The sequence below is a fragment of the Trachypithecus francoisi genome, unplaced genomic scaffold, assembly GCF_009764315.1.
Source record: "Trachypithecus francoisi isolate TF-2019V2 unplaced genomic scaffold, Tfra_2.0 Lachesis_group11, whole genome shotgun sequence".
Taxonomy (NCBI): domain Eukaryota; kingdom Metazoa; phylum Chordata; class Mammalia; order Primates; family Cercopithecidae; genus Trachypithecus; species Trachypithecus francoisi.
Window position 1 is genome coordinate 109,175,463 of NW_022681456.1, and position 11,219 is coordinate 109,186,681.

The 11,219-nt window shown below is 38.1% G+C and overlaps 1 protein-coding gene and 1 non-coding gene across 3 annotated transcripts in view; both read left to right on the plus strand.

Moving 5' to 3' along the window:
* The window catches only part of ST8SIA1 (ST8 alpha-N-acetyl-neuraminide alpha-2,8-sialyltransferase 1), a 139,648-nt gene extending 133,785 nt beyond the window's left edge, over positions 1–5,863 (plus strand). For both annotated transcript variants that reach the window (XM_033222686.1, XM_033222687.1), the window contains one exon: positions 4,482–5,863. In XM_033222686.1, the coding sequence (XP_033078577.1) occupies positions 4,482–4,968 (487 nt within the window). In that variant the 3' untranslated portion in view covers positions 4,969–5,863. The remainder of the gene's footprint in view (positions 1–4,481) is intronic.
* A 4,961-nt stretch (positions 5,864–10,824) lies between these two features.
* LOC117091277 lies at positions 10,825–10,984 on the plus strand. The gene has a single exon (XR_004440379.1). It is a non-coding gene; the product is annotated as a U1 spliceosomal RNA (small nuclear RNA).
* The last annotated feature ends 235 nt before the right edge of the window (positions 10,985–11,219 follow it).

The window sequence follows — 11,219 nt, forward strand, 5'->3', positions numbered from 1 at the left end:
ACTTTTTACTTTAGTTATCTTATTCTTCATGGTAATGAAAATTTACAACATGGCATAATCAATGTTGTCAATATATTTTTTTTTTTTTTTTTTTTTTTTTTGAGACGGAGTCTCGCTCTGTCACCCAGGCTGGAGTGCAGTGGCGCGATCTCGGCTCACTGCAAGCTCCGCCTCCCGGGTTTACGCCATTCTCCTGCCTCAGCCTCCCGAGTAGCTGGGACTACAGGCGCCCGCCATCTCGCCGGCTAATTTTTGTATTTTTTAGTAGAGACGGGGTTTCACCGTGTTAGCCAGGATGGTCTCGATCTCCTGACCTCGTGATCCACCCGTCTCGGCCTCCCAAAGTGCTGGGATTACAGGCTTGAGCCACCGCGCCCGGCCAATGTTGTCAATATTTTCCTATGTTGAAATATATTTTGCAAATGTCTGATAAGTTCGATTTTTTTTTTTTTTTTTGAGACGGAGTCTCGCTCTGTCGCCCGGGCTGGAGTGCAGTGGCCGGATCTCAGCTCACTGCAAGCTCCGCCTCCCGGGTTTTACGCCATTCTCCTGCCTCAGCCTCCCGAGTAGCTGGGACTACAGGCGCCCGCCACCTCGCCCGGCTAGTTTTTTTTTGTATTTTTTAGTAGAGACAGGGTTTCACCATGTTAGCCAGGATGGTCTCGATCTCCTGACCTCGCGATCCGCCCGTCTCGGCCTCCCAAAGTGCTGGGATTACAGGCTTGAGCCAACGCGCCCGGCAAGTTCGATTTTTTAAAGTTTTTTTGTAACATAGATTTTACTGAATATTTACTGAATATTTACTCATAATTATTTGAGATGGTTGCCCAGGCTGGTCTCGAATTCCTGGCCTCAAGTGATCCTCCCACCTCAGCTGCCTAAAGTGCTAGGATTGTAGACTTGAGTGGCTTTGCCAGCTAGATTTTAAATATCTATCTTACTTATCTTAAAATTATTTAGTAATTGTCTTGTGAAGTATGAATCTGTTCCCTCTCAGATTTCTAAGTTGTTAGCTAACTATCTCAATATTGTTTATTAAGTAATTAGAAAAGTCTTATTGGTTTTGTCCCCATTATCACATATCCAATTCCTTTGTAAAATGTGGTACACTTTTGTGCTTTCCACTTTGTTTCTGTTTTTCCTTTTATGCTCATATTGATTATAAATTAATCATTTCTATTTCAATAATACATGGGCTGATCTTACTTCATTTTTATTCTTAATTCATAGGCTGGTCTGATTTCTTTTTAATGTTTAAAAATTTTTGTTTAGTAGTTTTCTATTCATATAGTACACAGATATTCTGAGCTAGGTTATAAAAATTAAAGGATGAATAGGACTCATCCTTTGTTTTCAAGGAGTACATAGCCTTAGAGAGTATGAGCAATTATTATTCAGGAATTCAAAGAAGACTTTTGAAAGCTTAAGTTGAAAGGAAGGAATGAGCCTAATAAAGGAAAGCTTAAGTTGGATCTTGATTTATAGACACAACTTCACCAGGGCAATGACTAGATCAGCAAAAATGAATCTATATATGCAATAAAAATTGTGGACAGGTACACACACAGGGATGGCTGGGGCATAGGGTGAGGACATGAGGAGTAGCTGAGTTTGAGGCTGGAGAGACAAACTGGAGCACCCCTCTTTTCTTATTCCAGCTGAATTTTGTGATAATGTAATAAAATTCAATACCAACCCCATTAAACTCTTGATCAGGATATTAGTAAACATATTCAGCATACCATAGCAATTATTGAACTGAATCAAATTCTTAAATAATAATGTCATTTGTCACAGAATGGGAGAGGTAAAACTAATAACAGTGCCAATAAAATTAGGACTGTAGTAAATTCAAGCTGTGTGTTCATTTTCAAAGTGAAAACTCAGAGAGGGAAAGCTCCCCTTCAAGACTAATCAGTTGGTTTTAAGACAGGAAACACAAAATCAATCATCCTGACTTTATTGAAGCAGCATGTAATTCTCCACTAGTATGTAGTCCATTACAGAGACAGGGATCAGTTCCATCAGCCAGCAGGGCCCTGTGAAATGGGAGCCATTCTGTACAGGAATAAGGAGGGAATGGAAGCAAGCAAGGAAAGCAATAGAGGTATCCTAACTGCTCTAGAAGGTTGATGGTGAAATGACAGAACGAGAATGTAGCACTGGGAACAGTGTGAACATATTAAGAAGAGTTTTTTTAAGTTCTAACCTGCTTGTTGTAATCATTTCATGGTGTATGTGTATATCAAAACACCACATTGCACACCTTAAATATACACGATTTTTATTTGTAAAATATACCTTAGTAAAGTTGAAGGGGAAAGTTCTAACCATATGTAGAAGACAGAGGAAATAATTCAGTCGAGATGGAGAGGTTGAATTTTTTTTTAAAGAGGAGAGACCCACTTTGGAACATGAGTTCTTCAGGATATGTGAAACACCTTGTCTCAAGATACAGAGGGGAAGATGGAGCACTTCTTAGAATGGCAGTAAGGATGTCATTAGAAGATGTAAAGAAAAAGATGGTGAGGGATGGATGCAGAAAGCCAGACAGCTTACACTGATGCTTTGATCTTCTAAATAAGTATGCCCCAACTGTGTCAGATTATCCGGGAGTACTGGGCAAAAATTCAGCTCCTGGATCACTCTCATCAGAACCCAGGAAGCTATGATATTAGTGAACTCTCTGGGATATTCTAACTAAAGTGTGAGAACCAATGGCTCAAAAGGAGTAGGAGGTTATCTGCATGGTGTGTCTATATGATTGGGAAAGCACTAGTATTTTAGGAAGAGAGTGGAAGACATTAGTGGGCAATGGAAGGAAGAAAAGAATTGCTGAGCAGAGCCCATCTGGAAGTTGGGAAGCAGGAATTTGTATTCCTGGGAGAGAGGCTGGCCCAGCTCCAGATATGGTTGAATGTGCTTCCATGGCTCCTTCTAAGTTAAACTGAATCTACCTAAAGACCCTGTTATTAATTCTGTATCAGGGTCCAGGGAAAATCGATAAAGCAGGCTACTGGATCAAGAAAGCAGGCTACTGGATCAAGGATATGAAGACAACTTGAGAGATTTCCCTTCCTTCTGGCCTTGAGAACCATACCTTTCTGGGCAGGCAGAGTAAATAACACTGATTTCTACGTACAATCCTGTGGATTTGTGTATTCAGAACTTTAATTTCACCTAATTATGATGAGCCTGCCAACATGTCAGGCCAGACTTTCCTCTGCTAGTTGTGGCTCAGTTCATGCTTTGATGTTGCTGCTCCACCTGCACATAACCCAAGATGGGCAGCTCCCATGGTCAAAGGAATTAAAAGTTGCAAGGCCCTTTTTTTTTAACTTGAGTATTTAGCAATCTCTTACCCGGTCTCCAGGCTACCAACCACTTCCTTCCAAGGTAATCTTCTCGTCTATTAGAGTACCTTTTTTTTTACACAGACTGACAGTTGTCATAAGTGCTGTAAGCAGTCACTGCTGTGAAGATTTCCCATCACCACAGAGTGACGTTCAAGCAAACAAAACAGAAATAAGAGGTTTTTCAAAGAGTGCCTTGTCTTCAGCCACTGCCCCTGCCAATAGCACCTCCCACATTCTAGGGACAGGGAATCCTTGTCATTGCCTCAGTATATTGTGCACTCTTGCCTATAACCAAAGTGTCTCTTTGAGTTTAGTTGCTGTTCTTTCTGTTGCTTCCCTATAAGAAGTGTATTTAAATGTTATTCCGGCTCTGTAGCTTTCTTGGGCCACACTCCCTCTTTCAAGTCAGAATTATTTTTTTCATCTGTATTCCATAGTACTTTATACAAATATGAACATTGTATTTAGAACATTATATTGTACTTATTTGTATCTTTGTTTCTACAACTGCATTAGAATTTCATGTAATCCAAACTGAAAGAACATGGGAAAGTAGAGTTCTTTGGAGCAAGCAATATGGGCAACTCCCTGCATTATTTTGTAATAGTAACAAGCTTTTGTTTTTCCATGTAATATTATAGTTGTAGCATTGATGAATCTGAATGTTTATAGAATCATAGAATTTCAGTGGGAAGAGGTATCTTAGAAGTGATTCCTTTGATATGCAGATGAAGAAACCACTCCTATGCTTACGTTAGACCGCCTAAGTACCTTTCATCAAAATTCCAGCCAACAACCTTTAGGAATTTATGATAATTAAACCATTGTACATTTCAGGCAGAAACATTCTGGAAGAGAACAAATGTGTAATGCATTTTAGTTCAGAGGGAGCCCCATTAACGAATGTTAACTGTGTTTAAGAAGTTGGGGTCAGGGGAAAAGCCAGGCTATTTGATGAGAGATAATTGATAAGTTCAAGGAGGATTTTAAATACGAATAAAGTGTTTTTCATGTGTTTCATTGAGATGATTTGAGGTATCACGGCCACCAGAAGACAACAGAGTGGGTTTTAGTGAGTTTCTTTTTCTCTAGGTTTAATTGAACCATTTTTTTTTTCTTTAATAGGTTTCAGAACCTTCTGTGGTCCAGAAAGACATTTGTGGACAACATGAAAATCTATAACCACAGTTACATCTACATGCCTGCCTTTTCTATGAAGACAGGAACAGAGCCATCTTTGCGGGTTTATTATACACTGTCAGATGTTGGTGCCAATCAAACAGTGCTGTTTGCCAACCCCAACTTTCTGCGTAGCATTGGAAAGTTCTGGAAAAGTAGAGGAATCCATGCCAAGCGCCTGTCCACAGGACTTTTTCTGGTGAGCGCAGCTCTGGGTCTCTGTGAAGAGGTGGCCATCTATGGCTTCTGGCCCTTCTCTGTGAATATGCGTGAGCAGCCCATCAGCCACCACTACTATGATAACGTCTTACCCTTTTCTGGCTTCCATGCCATGCCCGAGGAATTTCTCCAACTCTGGTATCTTCATAAAATCGGTGCACTGAGAATGCAGTTGGACCCATGTGAAGATACCTCACTCCAGCCCACTTCCTAGGGACAATGGAAGAAGAAAGGACTGAACCAGGGTATTTTTGTTAGGTTTTCTATGTGACTCCAAGAGGAAATGGTCAAGTTGTTTCATGGGTTTGCATGGGCCCTTGGAAAAACAGGAAAGGAACGATGAAGATCCAAGCAAAACTTTACTTTCAGTGTTGGCTTGGAGGACAAATAAGAAATGAAACATCCTATGAAATACTTTATAGCACATGGCAGATTTGCAACTAGTAAAATGCTGGTGAAATGCTGTTGGTAAAGCACATGGTTCAAATCTAGAAGATGCAGTTCAAAAACAAGACAGACTTGAGTTGTTAGGGCTGAGAAATCAATCAATATAGAATAAAGAAAATGTTGGGGTAAAAGTGTTGCTGATTGTCAACACAAACTGGCTTAATAATATTAATAAGAACCTGTCTTATTAAGACTGGCTTTAGAACTGTAGGTTTTTTAAAAAATTATTATTTATTTTTGCCCTCTTTAGGGGAAGTGGGTGGGTAGATTTAAAAAATCCCTTCCTGAGTAATAAAGATGCAAAATGTTACTGCTGATAATTGTGATTTGTTAAGCCACGTCTATATTAACTATAGCTCCCCTCTATTTTTAAAATTTTACGTAAGAATTGCTTCTTCCTCTTTTGTCAACTCTAAAGAGACAATGTGAAGCATTATTGAATTTAGACTGTGTTGATTCATAGTCTGGATAACAGGAGCCACTTTCCTTCCTCAGAATTTAGGACATAAACCCAATTTTAGGTCTGCATTATGTAAGCCTGTTTGCATTGTCATTTTTATTTTAGTGCAAAAGACTACCAATATAAGTGCATTATTTATTTGTAAATTGGCATAATTGTCTTCGTAATTCAATATTAAGAAATGCAGTAAAGCACAATGATGGAAAGCTTAGTCTCTGTGGAAGACAGACCAGAAGACAAATCCCTTTTCTATCTACTGTGGCATATTCACTGCAAGATAAAGGACATGTGTGCATACATGCAAGAATGCATATATACAAACATGTAGATACACATACACAAAGTTAAAGCTCATTTCTGTGCAACTATGAAAGCTGAACTCATATGACCTGGTATGGCAAAAATTTGTAACTAGTGTTGGAGAATCACAAATGTGTCATGCACTATCCATTACATGTTGATATAAGACAACCAAGCTCACTGGTTGCTGCACATAATACCCACAGCAGCACGAGATGCAAGTCTTACCCCCAAATGCTTACCCGGAATGAGCAGAATTGTCTTACTCATCCTGATTTTACCCAAAATCTCATGAATGGGCTTGGTGTTGAGCATGGTCACACAAGGTATAGTTTGTACAAGTAAAAAGATGTGAATTAGTAGCTATTTATTTCCTTAGTAGCAGGTAGGACTACTTAGCTTTTTACACCAGCTTTGATACACAGCAAGAAAACTCTACTGACAGATTACAAGCATCCAAATGTGTTTACATTTCAGAGAAGGGTAAAGGAAGCCTCTCGTTGTCTTCATACTTTGGAATGTCTTAAGCTAAAATGAGACACTAGAACTCAATTTCTTTATTATTTTAAATGTCACCAAATTTTAGGTAAATTGTACCAAAAAGTTCTAGTTTAATTTTAACAGTAAAATCTTAGCATACCATGTTACTATGTAAACAATAATGGCTGGTATTTTTTGATAGGTTAATTTAACGTGACATCAACATAAAAAAGCCCTTGGCAAAATTCTACATCATTAAAGTAGACCACTTCTAAATGCAATTAAATATTGAGGTTATTATAAAAATTAGCATTTAAAATATGATTGGTTGATAGTGCAGATTATATTGTTACTTAGAAAGTTAAGAATTTGAGAGTATTGATTCTATTGGAGAACTGGTTTGCTATACAGCAACAAAAACGTGAGAATGTACCATGAAGAAACTGTGTTAAATATTCACTTTGAGTGAAACTTTGAATATGTTTCCTCTTTTGAGCTATTATTATTTAGTAGTTACCTAAAAAAGAACACATTTTCACTAGTATACCATTAAAAATGTAAAAGCCTGAACAAAAACACATATAAAAGTGAATAAAGTATGTGTTACTCAGATTAGTACTTTAATTGTTAAAATGTAATTAATGAGCTCCATAAGCCCATACATCACAGTTCCACTGAAAATATTTGTGAAATATGAAGTGGAGGTTGCAGTGAGCCAAGATCGTGCCACTGCACTACAGCCTGGGTGGCAGGGCAAGATCCCATCTCAGAAAAACAAAGGAGAAGGAAGGAAGGAAGAAAGGAAGGAAGGAAGGAAGGGAGGGAGGGAAAAAATATTATGTGGAAATTTTTCATCTTGTTATGATGCCTGGGATATATTTATGCAGTAGATTTATATATAATTTTTAGTTTACAAACTTGTGAAACTATTTCATGTGGGTTCTGAAGGGCAAAACAGAAATGGCCAGTGCTGGTGATGTTTGATTAGACCAGTTCTTCTCAGCTGGGATGATTCCTTATCCCCCTCTGGTGACATTTGGCAATGTCTGGAGACCAGAGACATTTTTTATTTTCATGACTCGAGGGTGCTGATAGCATGTAATTAGTAGAGGTTAGCGATCCTGCTAAAGATCTTACAATGCACAAGTCAGCCTCTCACAACAAAATAGTTATCCAGGCTGAGATGTCAGTAGTACCAAGGTCGAGACACCCTGGATTAGACCAAAATGAAATTTTGGTTGCTCCACTTTGTCTTCACTTAAAGACAGACATACACCCTCACAGCATTCAAACTATGACTACAATTTAATGAAAATATTTTCTTACCGTAGATTACAACTCACTAGATATGACATACATATGCCTTTTGGCCATAATAGGTTAGACAGAAGTGTGTGTGTGTGTATGTGTGTGTGTGTGTGTCATGAAGTCAGGCATCTCTATCCTTACTGTGTTATGTGTTCCTAAGTAAGGACCTTGCTAGAATCATCCTGTAGAGTGCTCTTGAATACTCTATTATTATTAAGATCTTCAATTCTAAGCTCCCACTATCTTTCTTTGTTTATCTGAAATTACGACCTTCAGAATTGGGCCTGGTACTTTTCCAGATTTGATCAATTACATTTTGAAATAACTGACCCTTAAAATTCAGCTCAGAAGACACTCAATAAGAAAATCTTTAATCACTTTTGATGATGCACCTGCCAAGAGGGGGCATCTCTTTGTACCATCAGACTAATTTAAAAAATAGTTGTGTGGTCATAAAAATTTGGCTGCTCCATGGGGGCAAAAGGAAGGGTGAAGAGGCTAAAAACTAGTATCCTGATAAGATTTTAGTTTTTGTTAGCCTTGATTTGAGAACTGCATTGATTCCAAAGATCATGACTAAGGATGGCCTCTTTAATTTTAATCACACTTCAGTAAAATTAAGATAGGTGAAGGATTAAGTCATTCCATAATTAAGAAAAGTAATGTTTATGTGAAAGATTTTTATATGGACAATGACTCACAGACACATATGCTTTGTATAGAGTATTTTGCCAAAAGTTTATACAAAATTGTGCATCTAAACTGCATAATTCTCATGTAAGAAGTTAAGAAAGTGCTCACTGGATTTTGCTTCTGTACAATTCACTTTTATCTGTCTTCACAAGGGTAGGAAGTAAATGATCCCAAATGGCACATGTTCAGACAATACTGTGTTTGGCTTTATGATGTCTCATGTCTTTCTCTTGGCTAAAAAAATTGCTTAGGCTATATATAACTTGTACCTGAAGCAATCTGGATAACATGGCTTGAAATGGAAAATAACTGAAAAAATCCTGGGATTTTAAATTTGCCAAAAATATCTTTGGATTAGTCAAGGGCTTTACAAGAGTGTTATAGATGATTCAAAATGGAAACAATATTGATACCATTTCTTTTCATCAGCAGTTATATATTCCAGTTTTATAACTTTATTATATACAGTTTTTAATTTCTTTATTAATAGAAAGTCAGCCATCCAGAGTTTTAATTTCTTTGTTTGAAATATCAACTTTGTGAAATTTTTCACTGACAAATCCTTGTCAGGAGGGACCTAAGGGGGAGGGGAATGTTACCAGTCCACTGAAAACTTTAGGAAATGTTCAGTGTGTTGTGTAAATACTTTCCCACCAGCACCAGGTAATATATGCTCTATGTTTGTAGAATTCCAAAGATCAAGAGCTATTAAGGACGTTTATATGAACTTGAGGACAAGCTTGTGGAGAAATAAGGACTGAGACTAATATTATGCTTTTCCTTTATCTTCCCATCATATAGGTCGACTCTCAGGTTATATGAATTTTGTTGGGCACACATCAGGGCTGGAAGTGGTAGAAGTGGGTTAACAGTTTCAAGGTACTTGCAACCTAGGTCAAAGCCTCTAATAAAGTCAGCAGTACATATAACTAGCAACTTCATTCCACTATGTGCTAGGAGGAGGGTGAGGCAAGTTGAAAAGAGGAGATGACCCTAGCCCCACGCTCTCAGGATGTAAAAGGGCAGAGTGGTCTCTACCCTAAACCTTGGCTTTTTAGCACCATCGGTCTCTGTCCTTTCCCAGGAGAGCTGTCTTGGCTCCAAAGTTGAGCTAGTAGCATTGTGACTAGAGAGGTAGTGTGGAAATTCGCTGAGGACCTCAAAATTTTACACTGCCTTAAACTGTTTTGTTTTTGCTTAAACTCGTGCTGTCTAAATTTGGGTGTCTTGTGGCAGAGTCTGATCACCCCGACCTAGTTATAGCCCTGCCAGCCCTGCCAGCAATTCTAAAGTGGAGCTTTTCCCCCTCATTCATATGGATAGTCTGGGTCCTTGAAGCTAGGGAGATATCAAATATTCCACCAGTTTCTACATAGCTTCTTTAAAAGTCTTAGAGACTAACTCACAGGAAGTCTGAAGCCCAGAGCATCTGTTTATAAACTCCTAAATATGAGGCCACAATATTTGGATTGAGCACTACAAAATTTCTATTTTGCAAGTGGAAGGAGACTTGAATCTATAATTGTTGTAGCTTTTTTCCCTTCTATCATAAGAAAATGGATACCATCTGCTTTACCCTCAGCCCAGACTTGTCTTTTGAATTTTTTACATACATCTTAGGGGTGAGAGATTGAAGCAAGAGCATGAATGAAAAGCTTATTCAAACATAACACAGCCTCTGCTCACCATTTCAATAAGGAAAAATACATGTTTCTGTTTCCCTCTAATTTGCTTTCTCTGGTGCCAACATTTCTGATTTCTTCTGTCTCTAATACGTAAGGAATAAATACCATATTGTAAATTGACTTACATACCTGTGAGCATTTGCCAGATAGTCAAAGCCCATGACTATAACTTTTTAAAGCACAGAAGAGGAATTATATTTTATGGTCACTCTTCTGTGTTTCTATTGATCTCTATATTGTGCTAAAATTCTTTCATGTAATTTTTTTCTTGTTGAAGCTGTGGGATATAAGCAATGATGCCAAGCTGTCTGAGAATTTTATAGAATAATACCCAAATATATTGATCCTGCCTCTTTCTGCTTCTATGTAATTAAACTTTCTCTTAATGTTTATTTTTAAAATATATGCTTCGCACAATATCAATAAACATCTAAGAGATGTGATTTAATCCAAGGCAGAGAAAACTAAGAATCAGTTAATGTCTATTTTATCTGCACAGTAAGGAAAATAGAAAATTGTAATAAAAAAAAGGTTTAACCAAACTGAAAAAAAAAAAAGAGAGAAGATCTTGTTTTAATTTGAAAGGATGATTGGGAGTGATCTCAGAAGAGAGTTCAGCAGGAAGCAAGAAAGAGGCTGTTGACCTTGAGGGGAGCCTCAAGAATGGAACTTTTTTGAAATGTTTTAAAGGAAATATCTTGTCATCCAGCTGTTATGGTTAATAATGGATAGTTTTCTCTGGGTGAGGCTTATCCATTGCACACCTGATGTGCTGACCCCTGCGATTTCCCCAAATGTAGGAAAGTTGCCCGCATAATTTGTGGTAATGGGGGACTGTGTGTTTCTGCTTTTCCCCGGTTACAAAAAACAAAAAACAAAAGAGAGAGAGAGAGAAGATGCTAGAGGAAGCAGTGTGACAGCCAGATCGCGAGATGCTGACGGAGAGAAGAGTGGTACCTGCTTACCCACTCGGACCATGACAGTCTCAAGGCTCCACCCCTTGCTGTCCATTTCCGAGAGGTGCTCTCCGGGGAGTTCTTTTTCTTTTCTTTCTTTCTTTTTTTTTTTTTTTGTTGAGACGGAGTTTTTTGC